Source organism: Schistocerca cancellata, chromosome 1 (genome assembly GCF_023864275.1).
Source record: "Schistocerca cancellata isolate TAMUIC-IGC-003103 chromosome 1, iqSchCanc2.1, whole genome shotgun sequence".
Classification (NCBI taxonomy): domain Eukaryota; kingdom Metazoa; phylum Arthropoda; class Insecta; order Orthoptera; family Acrididae; genus Schistocerca; species Schistocerca cancellata.
In genome coordinates, this window is record NC_064626.1 from 422,414,110 (window position 1) to 422,432,302 (window position 18,193).

At 38.9% G+C, this 18,193-nt stretch overlaps 1 protein-coding gene across 1 annotated transcript in view; it reads right to left on the bottom strand.

Annotated features, from left to right (window-relative positions):
- LOC126176097 (rotatin) overlaps positions 1-18,193 on the bottom strand; it is a 443,859-nt gene that overhangs the window by 148,635 nt on the left and 277,031 nt on the right. Inside the window, 1 exon segment of the mRNA XM_049923237.1 lies at positions 7,718-7,911. Coding sequence (XP_049779194.1) covers positions 7,718-7,911 — 194 coding nt within the window.

Sequence of the window (18,193 nt, forward strand, 5' to 3'; positions counted from 1 at the left end):
GCAGATTCAACCCCTACGTCTCCTGTCATCTCAACCCGTTATCATCGGGGACACTTCCGTCCGTACGGGAAGCCACCTCCTCGAGACTTTACGGCGAGTTAAACAACGCCTATGGACGTTAGCCATCTCCAGGACATCTCCATCAAGACCAGTCCAACAATTTCAAAGGGGGGAAAAGTGTTGTGACTCGCCGATTATTCAAAGTGCCGCCACGCAATTACGCACGTCCTCTTCGTGCGGCGCTGTCTGCCAGCCACGCAGCAGCTGCGCCACCTAAGCGGCCAGCCGAGCAGCGGCCGCTAGACTGAGACTCAGTGTTTAATCAAATGCCGACTTGTACACAGGTCAACTTACTCAGTGACTTATATGTGTTGTTGTCCGAAATATGTGTTAAATTTGAAGATATAAAACTACCCAAGTGGGTGTAGTGACTAAAACGTCATCCACTTATACTGTTACCTTACTAAAAAGTTTGGGCCCTTGCACTCTGTCCAGTGCAAAGATAAATACACCTGCACTTATGCTCAATCCAAATGGTAATACTTTAAGTTCGAAGCTCCTGCCCCCACATATGATGGTGGAGTACTTCCAACTTTCTTCATGCAGCTTTATTTGCCAATATGAAAGCCAGAGGTCAATTGCAATAACAAATTTAGTATTATGGAATTTCGTAAGCTGTTCCTCTAAATTGTCTGGATGTGTTCGGACTGGCACAGTAATCTTATTAATGTTACGTGTGCAAGGACCAAGCGCACCTCGTCATCTGACTTACTCATGGCCAAAATAGGACTACAGGAAGGGGAAAATGATGGTTGTGTTATGCCCCATTCAAGCATCCCATTAATATGTTTTCTTACTGCTTCCCTCTTTGTCCATGCTAGAGGGTATGAGGTAGAACTAAAAGTTTCATGAGGATATACTTCCATTTTGTACACAAAATCCTTAATAATACTCCCCCCCCCCAAAATACATGTATATAGGCAAGTATCAGTTCCCTAAGTTCTGCTTGCTGTTCTTGAGACAAGCACTTTGATTCACTTACCTTTGTGCTTATTGTGTTGACATTTACTTAATCTGCTGCCAACTGTTCGTTATTGTATGTGTCGATAAATATAACTATAGGATTTACCAATTGATCTTGAAAGTCGTGAGTAACTTCCCCTGATTAGGTCTATTTTAAATAATTGGTTATTTACTGTGAAATGACATTGGCCTTTTCCTATATTGATGTGTACTTGATATGTCCTAAATGTATCTATACTAGTTAAACAATCAACTATTAATTTATCTACTATCAAAAATTGCATCGTACAGAAAACTGTTCTAATTGTATGGGATTAAGGCTTGTATCTTGTTGTATCTTGATTCCTTTTGATTTCTGACCAGTGGCAGTTTATACCTTGCAATTTTGCACTGGCAATGTGGGTATATGCCCACATATCTTTAATTCTTGAAAGAATCCCTGTGACATCAAATTAGTTGTAGCACCTGTGTCAAGCACCAAGGGTACATCAAGGTCAAATATTTTGGTCTTAATACACTCCTGGAAATGGAAAAAAGAACATATTGACACCAGTGTGTCAGACCCACCATACTTGCTCCGGACACTGCGAGAGAGCTGTTCAAGCAATGATCACACGCACGGCACAGCGGACACACCAGGAACCGCGGTGTTGGCCGTCGAATGGCGCTAGCTGCGCAGCATTTGAGCACCGCCGCCGTCAGTGTCAGCCAGTTTGCCATGGCATACGGAGCTCCATCGCAGTCTTTAACACTGGTAGCATGCCGCGACAGTGTGGACGTGAACCGTATGTGCAGTTGATGGACTTTGAGCGAGGGCGTATAGTGGGCATGCGGGAGGCCGGGTGGACGTACCTGCACGTGCCCGTCGACCTGGGACCGGACCGCAGCGACGCACGGATGCACGCCAAGACCGTAGGATCCTATGCAGTGCTGTAGGGGACCGCACCGCCACTTCCCAGCAAATTAGGGACACTGTTGCTCCTGGGGTATCGGCGAGGACCATTCGCAACCATCTCCATGAAGCTGCGCTACGGTCCCGCACACCGTTAGGCCGTCTTCCGCTCACGCCCCAACATCGTGCAGCCCACCTCCAGTGGTGTCGCGACAGGCACGAATGGAGGGACGAATGGAGACGTGTCGTCTTCAGCGATGAGAGTCGCTTCTGCCTTGGTGCCAATGATGGTCGTATGCGTGTTTGGCACCGTGCAGGTGAGCGCCACAATCAGGACTGCATACGACCGAGGCACACAGGGCCAACACCCGGCATCATGGTGTGGGGAGCGATCTCCTACACTGGCCGTACACCACTGGTGATCGTCGAGGGGACACTGAATAGTGCACGGTACATCCAAACCGTCATCGAACCCATCGTTCTACCATTCCTAGACCGGCAAGGGAACTTGCTGTTCCAACAGGACAATGCACGTCCGCATGTATCCCGTGCCACCCAACGTGCTCTAGAAGGTGTAAGTCAACTACCCTGGCCAGCAAGATCTCCGGATCTGTCCCCCATTGAGCATGTTTGGGACTGGATGAAGCGTCATCTCACGCGGTCTGCATGTCCAGCACGAACGCTGGTCCAACTGAGGCGCCAGGTGGAAATGGCATGGCAAGCCGTTCCACAGGACTACATCCAGCATCTCTACGATTGTCTCGATGGGAGAATAGCAGCCTGCATTGCTGCGAAAGGTGGATATACACTGTACTAGTGCCGACATTGTGCATGCTCTGTTGCCTGTGTCTATGTGCCTGTGGTTCTGTCAGTGTGATCATGGGATGTATCTGACCCCAGGAATGTGTCAATAAAGTTTCCCCTTCCTGGGACAATGAATTCACGATGTTCTTATTTCAATTTCCAGGAGTGTAGTAGGTTGCCCCTTGCTCTCTGTCAAGTTTTCCTGTGTACCCTCATTACTTTGATACAGATCATCTTTCACATCACTACCTTGATCACATCTGATAAAGCAACTGTCGATCTAGCTTGTGCCCCCACTCTCCTGCAAGGTCACCGATGGGGGGCCTACTGTGACCAGTTCAAGTTTTCTGGCATTGTGGTGGCATCGGTTCCTGGGTTAGGCATAACTTCCACTATATGGATTGTTGTTGTTTGATTATGCCAATTAGTAACCCGTGAAGCTCTCGACTGAAATTCTATTTGCCTCTGCGTGTTATATGGCATATGTGCGTTATTTTGCTGGCCGAATCCTGCTGTCTGTGGGTTATTTGGCTGTCTGGTATTCTTTTGTGTTTGCCAAGCAATCGTCTGATTATTGCCGGTAACTTGTCTCCATACATATTGTACAGGCTGGCCATACGCTACTTGCCCGTTGTAGTTGTTTTTGCTAAATTTTTGCTCATTTCTTTTATATTTACCTTTGAATTTATGGCTTTCTCCATTTCTGTTGTGATTACTGTTACCTTTACCACAGTTTCATGTAGGTAAGGTGGCCACTCATGTTGTACTACCAATCTGTTGTTTACTTGTTGGTCTGTAAATCTTTGAGGCACTATCTGCATATTAACAGGCTAGGATTGTACTGGTCTCTCTTCGTGTATCAAATTTATTGAGTCCAGTACAGATAGAAAGTATTCAGTATCGTGTTCTGGAACAGTAATGAGTTTCTCCCTAATGTGGGCAGGAAGATGACACTCTAAATTTTTCAGCATGTCTACTTGAGATACCAGGTTTGCCCAGTATCTGGTTTTATTCAAATAGTTTTCAAAATTGCCCCTTAAGCTTCCATGTTTGCTACTGAACAGAGCTGTGTTGAATACTTCACGTGAGCCTCACTTGTACAGACTCAGACCAATATTTATACAGAAAGGCTCTCTCAAATTGTTCATAGTAGTGGCAACATTCTGCCATGTCTGTAGCCCATAGCAGAGCATCACCTTGTGTATATCCAACAACAAACTAATTTTCTGGGCTTTGGTCTAGCTACAAAGTGAAACATTTCAAAATGCTCTGATAAAGAGTGTGGGGTGTGTTCTTTTCCCTTCAGAGGTAAATATCGGAAGTTGTCGATGCCTAAGTAATCCCTCATCTGTAAGTAATGTTGACAAACACACTGTGCTATCAGTGACAGACGTGTTTATGTTTGCTTGTGGTGCAGTGCATGGCAATTGCACTTGCTTGACAGTTACAGCTGCCGGCAAGTGTTGCCGTGTCATGCAACCTTTACTATTTTCCTTCGTCGGGCTAGCCCCATATTGCGGGTATCTAACTTCTCCATAAGCATGGGTTTGTTTTCTGTAAATTGTTGTTTTGGAATGCCAGTAGTTTTAGCACTGCCTCATACTGTTCCTCTGCTTCCTTTAAACCTGAATCTATTTTAGCTACAAGCTGACTTATATTTTGTCTTTTAGAGCTGCTTCTACGGTATCTACATAAATTTTGCACTCCGGCACTACCTTTTGAGCAAGGGTGCTGCCCTTATCCACCATCCCAGGTTCAGCTTTTTTGGTTATTTCCTTTACATCTGCACATATCTTATCTCTCCATTTTTTGGGAAATTCTGACTCTAAACTTTATTGGTTTACTCTTAGACTCAACTTGTGTATGTATGTAGGTAAGTTTTTGCATACGTCTTGCAGCTTGATGACTGCATTCATCACATTTTTTACCAAAGCATCCACTTGGGATTGTGCCTCCTGAATTTGAGAACATGCTTTACTAGGTTTTGTAACTCATCTACAAGTTGTTCCTGTTTATCGTCTATGGATGATAATTTTTCCATTAACATATTTACATTGTTAACATGTCTGTAATTATTTCTTGTTTTAGCTGTTTACCTAGCTCTGCCAACTTCCCGGATAGTACGTCCGATAATTCAGTGCATATAGTTTTGCTCACCTCAATGAACTGTTGACTAATACTACACTTGAAAACATTAAATTCCTGATTTTGGTGTGTGAACCATTGTCCTATACCTTCAAGTTGCTGTGTTTTGTAAACTGTTGTGTTGTAAGTTGTATGAGTTGTGTCAAACTGTGTGTCTCACTAGTATTCACACTGCTTTTACGAACTGTTTCCTGTTCTTGCGTTCACAACATCGTGAGCAAATAGTCAGAGAAAGTTTCGCTGTCGCATGCTTAAGTTTCAGTATTTGAAAAAATGTTTCCCTGTGAGAACTGAGAAATTGTCTCAGCGAACATAATAAAAGTGACATCTTGATTAGTTATATTACCAGTGTCATCATTTTATAATAGTGGGATAACAATCTATTTCTTTTGGTAGCCATTGTCCAGTTCACAAGTTGGCATGTTACTTTCAACTGTTGCCAAGCTTGGATTTCTGACATGTTGGCATATTGCATTTTTTGATGATTTTTCAACAATGGCCAATTCCTTTGACTCTATTGTGAATAGTGTTTAACAAAATTATGATTTTTTTTTTCCAAAAATGTGCTATGCCTGTATCAGCACTTTTCAATTATAGTAGATATATCTGCGTATTCGCTAATGAACCTAATTATTTTCTGATACAGTCTCATAGAACTTGATGAGCTGTCTTGTACTTAAATGTTGACTTTATACAAATTTTTGACTTTCATTTAGAAATGCACTTTCCATAAAGGATATTAATTGGAAGGATAAGAGATTATCTACTGCAAGAAAGAGACGCCGCCAAGCGCAGCCATATAAACATACAGCATAGCAGCTTCCTACCTTTACCACTGAAATCAGCATTCTAGATGTGTCTCATTTGTAGGTAGAATTTAATTTTAATTTGCTCCTACAAGTATTTATGGTCCCAATCTCATGGCATGTAACAAATACAACGAAAGTCTCATTAGTTTCTTGTAACGATAAAATGGATAATTTATTTCAAAAAATTTTTTTATCTCAACAATTGAAAGGTCTGCTCATATCCCACTAGGCGCCATCCTTTACACGGTCGCTATTGATTAGTGGCTGAAGGGGGGGGGGGGGGATTAATGCAATGAAATGGAAACTGATCGGTAATTGCTGACTGAATAATTTAAAAAATTGGAAGGAATAACTGTAATAAATTGGAAGTTACACATATCCTGGCTGAACTTTAACTGGCACTAATCTTAAAAGACAATTATTCTACTCTTGCTAAAAGAACATATAAACCTGAAGTCATCAGAAATATGAAATTAAATACAAATAAGGTGACTTAATAGTATCTTCAAAATAGTATGACTGCTGTGTTGTAATAAGATTGTAAGAATAAGATTTTGCTATTTTTTTGACTGAGAAGCCTTGCCACAAGCTGATGCCTTATATGAGGTGAACACTCCATACATGAGATAGAGAATTCAAATGCAATATCGTGGGAACACTTCAGTTACTCTCTTTACAAACATTTGGTCCAAAACTCACCTCTAACATACTACCCAAGCTGAAAGAGAAACTAAAAGGTTTACGGCCTTCTCCACCGTACTCTACAGACTTGTTTCATTCCTTTTCCTATTTATATTTCATCCCTCCCTGTTTTCCCACATAGCCGGCCGCTGTGGTCGAGCAGTTCTAGGTACTTCAGTCCGGAACTGCGCTGCTGCTGTGGTCGCAGGTTCGAATCCTGCCTCGGGTATGGATGTATGAGATGTCCTTAGGTTAATAGTTTAAGTAGTTCTAAGTCTAGGGGACTGATGACCTCAGATGTTAAGTCCCATAGTGCTTAGAGCCATCTGAACCATTTTTTCCCCCACTGATCTTCTCTTTATACACTAGCATTTATCCCGTCTCTAAATGTATTCTCTTTATTATCTTTCTTTTTTTATTTTCTACTTTTTCTCCCTTTGATTCGTGTGCCCCCCCCCCCCCCCCCTCTCCCCCAATTATTTCTTTCTTCATAAACTATAACCTGTTACTTACGATTATGAGAATCTGACCCTCAGTTACTAATTTTTCCTTTGTTCAGGAAATGTAAATCCTTCCCACCCCGCACTCCCGTTTCATCTTACCAAAAGTCATCTCTGCAAGATGTAATACAGAACAATAGGAGAAATGATCAGTTATCACAAGGAAAATATTTTGGAAACTTAGGTATCAATCTTTTAAAGGATGGCAATTATTGTTTAGATGTTTCAAATGCTATCAAGCAGTGCCATCTCCAGCCTGTCTCCAATCTGAAGAATGAACAAGTGAGTTCCTACTCAACTCAACTATGTCACAAGCTGCTTCACAAGATTACATCCGACTCTTCTTCAGCATAACATTTACATCGATGGTGACGCAGTGTGCTAATATGAATAAGAGTGTCTATCTTTTCAGTAAACGTGTTAACACCACATGAAATACAGAAATAGCACAAGAAACATCGCTCAGAAAAACATAATTTACATAAAGCACTGCAAGAAGCAGTGCCCCGCTCGATGGAAAAGTGTTCCTGTATGACAGCTGTAGTTTTCTTCTGCGAAAGCCCACTTCCTTCCTGACAAGGATTGTCCGCACTCCAATTTACTGTGATACTATATCTTTTATGGATTTGGAGACTGACCTGAATGTAACCTCTGTTCAGCTTGGGAAATGGTTTGCGTGTATGACTGCTAATATTCTATGTAAATCTGCATTGCTTCTATGATCCACAAGAGTTTAACAGTTCTATGACAACAGGGAAGTATGTGACTCTATCGTCACAATAACTAATACCTTCAATGAACACAAAAAAGGAATTATTATTGCCTATAAACAACAAGTTGCATTCCAAAAACATTTCACTCACCCCAGGGAAGCTTCCCACACAAGGAAATTGCGAAGTCTGTGCAGCAGAAATATACATCCTTGACGATTTAAGCTTAGTCCAGCCAGTAGCTGCATAGCTCCTGCACGAAGAACTGGATCTCTACTTGTCCATAAAGAGGCAAGCCACAAGAAATCTTCCTCCCCCATAGCAGATGTCAACATCTCACGCCAGTCCTGAACAAAAATTATTGTGTTAATAGCATATATTCAAACATAAATATTGTAGTGAATACTGAAATTTGGCTAACAATCGATGAAAAGCGAGGCAAGAAACTCATAAAGCCATTCGGTAAGCACAATAGTCTTCAAATAGTCACTAATTAAATTTTTAGGAGATATAGGAATGCCATGAACCAGTATTGTATACAGCTGTATAAAAATTTTTCATACAATACATCACAGTAAAATTTCTTCTGATGTTCCGCAAGACACAAATGTAAGTGTAACTTCGATAAACATTGCTCATAAACCAATTAGTAATGGTGTATTATTCATTCTTTTAATTAAAATTGCATCTTTTCAAAGAGCATTACAACAAATTTCCTATCTGTAGAACAAGTAGCACAGTCATAAAACTTTTGGATGGCACAAAGTGGTCCCAGAAAGATATTTGAAACATAATTGCGAAAACACTTGTTACATGTGCAACTGTGACCAGTCAAACAGTATGATACTACAAATTTTCATCAGTTAAGGAATGAACAATTTATGAAAATAATGCAGTTGCTGTAAATCTGTACTTACTTAGAGTGCTGCAAAGTACTGACACTATCCAAATTACATTTTTTTACCAAAGCTAAACTACCGTATAACAGGTTGTGATCTGAGGTCAGGGGCAGAACCAATGGAAATATGATAACTGTTGGTCCTGACAGAAACACTACAAAAAATCTCCCAATCATTATGCTGCAGGTTTACTTTATCTTTATTTAAGAGTCCGGCATTTTTTGGATACCCTAAAACTTACATGAAACAGGAATAGGGAGTCTAAACATCTATGCAGCGTAATTTATAAATTATACCAAATATTTACAAAGTTGGTTGCTCATTTCTAATGATGAAGTTTCGTTTCCAACATATGTGGCAGTATCATTAACCACACCTTTAAATGCTTATCAGCAGATTAAAATGAAAATAAAATTAGAAACTGCTAGTGCCACAAGAATTTTGTGATGGCAGCATTTCTCAGCTTTGGATGAAAACATTTTTATAGGGCACTCAAGGAGTTAGAATTACATCATGATATTTTATGATCATTACCTTCAATTAATGGACTGTCTGCACACAAAACCAACAGGAAGTTTATTTACATAAAATACAAGCCTTGTGTCATGGCTAATGAGCAGCTTTAGTAAGTCAATACCAATCATGAATAAAAGCTGTGGTGCCCAGAACACACACTAACAATGTGTGAAGTAAGTGAGATTGCTAACAGAAGATATTCTATAACATTCCATATTACTTTCATATTTCACAACAGGATTTTGACCCCCCAGATAGCCAACTGCTTCAATTTTCCGCTTCTAGGATTTGGGGAGATGAGCCTATCCTGGGTCAAACCCACTTCTTGGATAAACCATGACAGCTGGTGAGCTGGTCAGTGTGGGTGTGGTTTTTAAGCACCTTCACACACCTACAGAGCCTATATACAGAGTCAGAATGGCCACTGGTGAAATCACATGTGACTGGCTGAACAGCTGTACCGCACCCCCCCCCCCCCTTTTTTTTTGCCACATATTTTTCATGAGCCATATGTCCACAGTGCTTCCTGGAGTTGGATTATTGTTTTGGAGACATTTAGAAAACTGTTTCAGACTATAGCATGCTACATCAACAGATTTTTTTGTGTTGGGAAGAAAAGAATAAACTTAAAAAATTTCTGAGCACTAGTACGTACAAAATATCTGCCCATCTGGTCTAATGTTGTGTGTAGCTCAGTAAGTAGTATTCAATATTCTAAATCGTGCCATCAGCAATTTGATTCTTGCTGTCACCAAATTATTTATTTTTACTTTTACCTGAATTGGATTTATTGAGGCGAAATGTCAATCAACAAACCCTGCAAAATAATTTTTTTTATGTTTAGTTACTAATCTCATGAAAGTGTGTGTCCACAATAAGAGCAGCTTCCTTTTCAAAAATCAGTGACTGTGAAATTGTTTTATCATGGTTCTGTTCTTTAACATTTCTAAACATCATTATACAATTACTTTGCCTAGATTTTTACAGTATAAGACACAGTTTCTAGATCTGCAATGATCTCATTTAAAATATATTAAGCTTGCAAGGAAAGTAGTACTAACTTCAACAATGAATATTCAAGCAGAAAATTCTGAAATCACTTCAGTGCATCTAAAATAATACAAATGAAACTCTTTTTCCCCTGGTCAATTACTTTTGCCCCAGAATGTTGTGATAAATGCTAATACGTTACATCACGCTACACTTCAATTTACTCCACATTAAATGTATAGAAACCATATATTAAATAACAAGCTACAATTGGGCAATGGCCACTCTCTCTCTATATATAAGCACTCTACCAACATCTGACTACAAAAATACCGGGTTGGTACCCACATCCCATCTCAGATAAATGTTAACACACATTTTGAAAGCATTCTCACATCTGAAATGAGGTTTACTCTAGATGCAGGTAGATGGGGTACACAGATTCTGTCCCAACGGGTACGCAGATTCTGTGACATTAGGAAGGGCACCAACTGACGCTAGCATTGCTTCAAACAAACAATATAACAATGCTGACCACACAAAGAACTTGAACAGAAATGGAAACAGTTGAAGAAGAAGAAGAAGAAGAAGAAGAAGAAGAAGAAGGGAAAGTAAATAGAATGTTGATTACCTAGTGTATGGTTTCCTATTTAAATATTGGACAAGAGTAGATCACAATTTTTATACATTACGCTTGAGGCACGAAAGTCCACTATTTTACACTTGCTTAAATAATGATCATACAAATAAAGGTGAGAATACAATAGAAATGCTGTATTTATTTATTTACATTTTCTTTGCATGTAGCTGTCTAAATGATGGCTTTTGCAAACATGAGAAATAATAGTATTACAATAACTGCACTTACAGAATATCTTACATAAAACATATGTTGCATCTTATGTTTATTTTATCCATTTACAACATTACAAAAATGATAGATTGCTACCCACCATATAGAGGAGATGCTAAGTCACAGACATGCACAACTGTCTGCAACTCAGCATCTCCTCTACATGCTGAGTAGCAATCTACCCTTTTCATAACAACATGCATCACAACTTTTCACTATTTTATACATTTATTGCTTTACAGTAGACATGGTACTGATTCATACCACAAACAGTGTCACTTTTCCACCAGAAAAGATTTTAATTTTGTGTAGAAATTATCCCTCAGATGTTATTTGAGAGTTTGATAGTTTGTTAAACCAAATAAAACACTTTATGTATGGTCTTTGACCTGCTATTGTTAAGTTTGTTCTTTTCTGAAAGTGCTTATATTTAGTCTTGATGTCACTGTAGTGGGTACCTTCAGTCTGATGGAGGATAAAAATAAATCATGGGCCCTGACACTGCTTGGGTGGCTTGTGTGCCTAAGCAATACAGACAGCTGTACTGTAGGTGCAACCACAATTGAGGGGTATCTTTTGAGAGGTCAGATGGATGTGTGCTACCCGAAGAATGACACCAGCCTTTTCAGTGGTTGTAAGGGCAACAGTCTGGATGATCAATTGATCTGGTCTTGCAACATCAACCAAAATGGCTTTGCTGTGCTAGTACTGCAAACGGCTGAAAGCAAGGGGAAACTAGAGCAGTAATTTTTTTCCGAGGACATGTAGTTCTACTGTATGGTTAAATGATAATGGCATTATCTTGGGTAAAATATTCTGGAGGTAAAATAGTCCATCGTTTGGACACCTGGGTGGAGACTTCTCAGGAGGATGTTGTCATCAGGAGACACAAAACTGGCATTCTACAGATTAGAATGTGGAATGTTAGGTTCCTTAATTGGCCAGGAAGAGCAGAAAATTTGAAAAGGGAAATGGATATGTTGAAGCTGGATATAAAGGGAATTAGTGAAGTTTGGTGACAAGAGGAACAGGACTTGTGGTCACAAGAATCCTGGGTTTTAAATGCAAAATCAATTAGGGGTGATGCAGGAGGAGATTTAATAAGGGGGACAAAAATTTAATTCTGATGCAGAACTACAATTCAATATTATAAAAAGGAAGCGTGAAAAATAGTAGGTGAATATGGACTGGGGGAAAAATTGAAAGAACAAACACCTGGTAGAATTTTGCACAAAACATAATTTAACCGTCACTAATACTTTCTTTAAGAATCATGAAAAAAAGTTGTATACATGGAAGAGACCTGAATACACTGAAAGGTTTCAGATTGATTATATAATGGCAATACAGAGATTTTGGAACCTGATTTTAAATTGTAAGACATTTCCATGGGCTAATGTGGACTCTGATTGCAACTTATTGGTTATGAACTATGGATTAAAACTACAGAAATTGTGAAATTGTAGGAAATTAAGGAGATGGGACCTGGAAAAGTTGAATGAACAAGTCTTTGTTGAGAGTTTTTGAGGGAGCATTAGGCAATGATTGACGAGAACAGGGGAAAGACATTCAGTAGAAATGAATGGATAGCTTTGAGAAATGAAATGGAAGACAAGGCCTAGGAGAATTTCTTGGCTATCAGAGGATATACTGAATTTAATTGAAGAAAATATAAAAATGCACCTAATGAAGCAGGTGAAAGGGCATACAAACCTCTAAAAAATACAGAAAGTGCAAAATGGCTAAGCAGGTTAGTAGACAAATGCAAAGATTTAGAACCATATATAGCATATATCACATAGAGAAAAATATATATGTTACTGGCCAAACCCGATTTTAGGATGAACTAGTTTCACCTAGGACAAACTCGTTCATCCTGTTACCGATAGGATAGAACAGTTTAGCCTAGGTTGAATCGGTTTATCCCAGTTAGAATTTACGTGCTTTAGGATAAACTGCTGCATGCTAGTCTGAGCTAATTTTGCCTAGTCGGAACGCATGTCACTGCCTGTATGAACAGAGAATCCCTGAATCATTTCTGGCTCATCCCTCACGCCTCTCAACCGTTCTTCGCTTGCACTGTTCTTTGTTTTGAATGGTATTTTTCATTGACGGTTGCATTTAAAAGATTTTATTATAATCCTAGTATAATTATTGTGAGGCATTTCATTACGGACGAGCCTTCGTATAGTAGACAAGCCAATCCAAAGCTGTGGAGAGAAAAGTTTCTGGAGGAAATTTTGCAGAGTGAAAACAAAAAGAATTCTCATTATAACATGTTCTCAGTAGACGAATTAGGTTAAACAAGTAGAAGATGCGGAAAAGCCGGAAAAAAAGAACATCATTACAAAAAAGAAGACTGAAGCGATTTGCTGTTTTGAAAATTGGTGATGTGAAAAAAACTCATTGCACGGTGTGAAATGAATATAAAATAGTTTGTTCCAGTTGATGCACTTTATGATGTGATTGACGCAGCTCATGTAGCTGTGGATCATGGTAGTTGCGATAGGATGTTAGCCGCGACATCAAAAAAATATGCCAATATCACAAAGGAAATGATATGCCTCTACTTATCAATGTGTGATGTCTGTCGATAAGAGAAGACAAAAAGAAAAGAGGGCTAGTTTCAAAGCCAATCCTCCATTTGGGAATGAATAGCAGATGCCAAGTCGATTTCATTGATTTCCAAACACAATCAGACGGGAATTTAAAATTCACTCTAGTTTACCAAGACCATCTCACAAAATTTGTTCTCCTTCATTTGCTAACATCAAAGAGGGCTGAAGAAGTGGCTTCCCATTTGAATGACATATTCCTAACTGTAGGAGTGCCGTGCATTCTTCACTCTGATAATGCCAGGGAATTTGTCAATAATGTTACAAGTGAACTCTTAAAGATTTTGTCAGAACTAAAAATTGTGCATGGAAAACCAAGGCACAGTCTGTTGGACGTGCCAGCCAAGACATTGAAAATATGATAAGTTCTTGGTTAAAGGACAACAATTTGATGAATTGGTCGGAAGGATTAAGGTATGCCAATTCATGAAAAATCGAGCTTACCATTCTGGCATAAAACAATCACCTAGAGTAGGACTTTTCACTTCCTCATTTCCTCAAGAAATCATAAATTATATTCACGATAAAGATGACCTAAAGAAACAACTGGAGATGACAGCAATACCGAACAGTACGAAGACAGTGGTGACGATAACATTGTGAAAATTGACACAAACGACATTCAAAACGCTAGAAAAATTGTGACAGAAAATTTAAAAAACAAGCTAAAAGAATGAAAGCTTCCTCTGACAAATCCCATCCACCAGCTTTACATTGGAGACAACGTAACCATACCTATTCCAGATGTAGATAAAGACAGAGGTGACCTTCGAAACATAATTGGAGTAATACTTCAAAAGACTGATGAGTGCTACTACGAAGTTGGCACCAAACATGGCATACTTCAAAAACATTACTGCAGATATAATTTTATTAAAATTTTCCACAATTTTTTGTAACAAAATATTAAAAAATATTTGTTTTAATTTATTTTTTATTTTTTTAGAACCGATTTCGACGTCTGAATTCAGAAGTTTTTAGATGTGGGAGATATTAACCAGGATATTGAAATATCTTTAATAACTGCTGTCCCAAATATTCTGCTGGATCAAGACAAGGCTTCGTGTGTCACCAAAGTAAACCTTGCAAAAATAAGTAAATAAGCAAATTGTAGATAAGGTGATTTCTGTGGATGGATATATGTAAGTTGATCTAGTGATAGATGTGCAATTACTGATTAGTTAATAAATAACTTTATTGACTCATATTGACTATCTTATTTCTATTGCTTTATTCAGTTTACTTTAAAAAGCTTATAGAAGATACAAACCAGGTGAAATCAGTTCAGACTAGGACGTACCAGTTTATCCTAAAGCATGTAAATTCTAACTAGGATAAACTGATTCGACCTAGGCTAAACTGTTTTATCCTATCGGTAACAGGATGAATGAGTATGACCTAGGTGAAAGTAGTTCATGCTAAAATTGGGTTTGGCCGGTAACATATACAGCCTACAAGAAAATTAAAGAAGCCTTTGGAGAAAAGAGAATCAGTTGTACGCATATCAAGAGCTCAGAGGGAAAACCAGTACTAAGCAAAGAAGTGAAAGCTGAAAGGAGTATATAGAGCGTCTGTACAAGGAAGATAAAGTTGAATGAAATTTTATAGAAATGGAAGAGGGTGTAGATGAAATGAGATGGGACATATGATACTGTAAGAAGAATCTGACAGAGCGCTGAAAGACATAAGCTGAAACAAGGCCCCCTAGAATAGACGATATTCTGTTAGAACTACTGATAGCTTTGGCAGAGCCAGCCATGACAAAATACTTCCATGTGGTGTGCAAGATGTGTGAGACAAATGAAATACCATCAGATATTAAGAATGTAATAATTCCTATTCCAAAGAAAGCATATGCTGACAGGTGTCATATTACCAAACTATCAGCTTAATACATTGTGGCTGCAAAATACTAACACGAATTCCTTACAGAAGAATGGAAAACTGGTAGAAGTCAATCTTGGGGAATATCAGTTTGGATTCCAGAGAAATGTAGGAATACACAATGCAAAACTGACCGTACGACTTCTCTTAGGAGATAGGTTAGGGAGAGGTTATACTATGTTCATAGCATTTATAGACTTACACAAAGTTTACAACAGTGTTAAATGATATACTCTCTTTCGAAAATCAGAGACAGTAATGGACTTGGAAGGACAGTTGAATGCAATGGACAATGTCCTGAAGGGAGGACATAAGATGAATATCAAGAAAGCAAAACTAGGATAACGTAATGTATGAGGGTTGTACCAAAAGTAAGGTTCCCATATTTTTTACAAATAGAAAACATTGTTTATTGTTATTAATTTATACATCATTGAAAAGCTTACACTTTTGTCTATTTTTCAACATAGTCTCCATTTTTTTCGACACATTTTTGAAGACAGGGCTCCAACTTTTGTTTTTCGACATTCCCGCCAACCCTTTGAGGAAGTGTCTGACCTCTGCTTGGACTTCATCATCGCTCTTGAAGTGTTTGCCACCTAAGTGTTCCTTTAGCTTGGGGAAGAGATGATAATCGCTGGAGGCTAATTCCGGGCTGTACAGGATATGGGGCATAACAGTCCACCCAAATTTCTTCAAAAGCTCCTGTGTTTGACAAGCAACGTGGGGTTGAGTGTTGTCATGAAGAAGCACTACTTCCTCCGTCAGTCGTCCTCTCTGGCTATTATTGATTGCTCACTGGAGTTTGGTCAATGTTTCACAATATCCGTCTGAATTTATTTTCATCCCAGGCTGTATGAAATCGATGAGGAGTTGATCTTCTGGACAATCGCATCCAAAACCGGTGGTCTTCCAGCCCATTCTTCATTGTGAACTTCGATGCGACCCTCAGCAAAAGTCCTGCACCATTTGTGGATATGCTGAATTGACATGCACTCTTCACCACAAACCTCAGTCAGTTGCCGATGAATCTCCACAGGCAGTAACTTCCTTGCGTGGAGAAACCTGATTACTGCTCAAACCTTGCACTTGGCAGGAGTGGCTATCAACACTTCCATCTCTGACAGCTGCCAAGTCAACACTGAGCGATGTAGCGAATTGCGGATAGGCGGGCTCAAGAGATGGGGAACCAATGCGCATGGCACTGTTGTAAGATTTAGCCTCGCATCTTCCCTTGAGGCTGTAGCTCATTGGAAACCTTACTTTTGGTACAACCCTTGTAGTAGAATTAAATCAGGTGATGCTGAGAGAATTTGGTTAGGAAATTAAAGACTGCTATTTGAGAAGCATAGTAACTGATTACAACCAAAGCAGAGAGGGTATAAAATGAAGACTGGCAATGGCAAAAAGAGTATTTCTGAAGAAGAAAAATTTGTTAACATCAAATATAGATTTAAGTGTTTGGATGTCTTTTCTGGAGGTATTTGCATGAAGTGTAGCCATTTATGGAAGTGAAGCATGGACAATAAATAGTTTAGAAAAAAAGAGAAGATAAGCTTTCAAAATGTGGTGCTACAGAAGAATGCTGAAAATTAGATGGGTAGAACACATAACTAGTGAGGTGCTGAATGCAGATGGGAAGAAAAGAAAATTGTGGTACCATTTGACTAAAAGAAGGGACTGGGTGATAGGACACATTCTGAGACATTAAAGGATTGCCAATTCAGTAGTGGAGGGAAGTGATGGGAGTAAAAATTGTTGATGGTGAGCTAGAGATGAATACAATAAGCAAATTCAGAAGACTGTGGGTTGCAGTAGTTATTAGAGATGAAGAGGATTGAGCAGTGTGGAGAGCTACATCAAACCATTTTTTGGACTGAAGACCACAACAACAAAAGTGCAGTTAATGTAAATATGTACAAATAACATATATTACATTTCTGCGCTGTTCAAACACTTCATGCTGTGATTCTCTGTGGTCAACCCCACGTATAAATATTATTACTCTTTTCCGTAACAGCTATAATCTTTTTAAATGAATATTAGCTGTACTGCTCCATAATTCTATCCATCCTATACCAACAATAAATCTGTAAAACTGTTGAGTCTGTTTGTCTTTGAACATGCTAATCTCCAAAACTACTAAATGAGTTTTCATGGTAACTTGAGCACAATTTGGGGCACTGTATAGGCTTTAGTTCATCAAAATCGGATCATGGCGAAAAAAGATAAAGTTTTACTAACACTTTCTTGTCTGTCTGTGTGTTTGAAAATGCTAATTCCAAAACTACTAGACGGATTTTTATAGGTTTTCACTGGTAACTTCAGCATAGGCATGGGGATTGTATAGGCTATATTTTATCAAAATCAGATCAAAGAGAAAAAGATATCCATACACATCATAAAAATGTATGTCTGTGTGTATGTTTTAAGATACACATTTTCTCTGAAACCACTGGACTGATATTGACCAAACTTAGTATGTACATATCACTTAATGTCTGTAAAGAATCGCTGTGGGGTAAGAACCACCTACCCATCAAACAGAGAAGGGTTTGGGTAATAATGAAGTGTAGGCCACAGCACGGCATGCTGATACCCAGATATTAGTCATCCTGTATTTGAGAACGAGACCACTTAGTGACTGCAATTTTATGAGACTTTTCCTCACTGACCCCCCCCCCCCCCCCATAATGATGAAAGGAAAAAAGTTTATCACTTACAACATCTTCACTGTTCATTTTCGCACCAAGCATGATGTTTTAATTTATTGCTTCTTTACTACTGATTGTATTTCTCACACATTTTGCAGACAATGTTCACATATGCCACTGAATGATATGCAAAATTATAGCCTTGTATGACATATGGT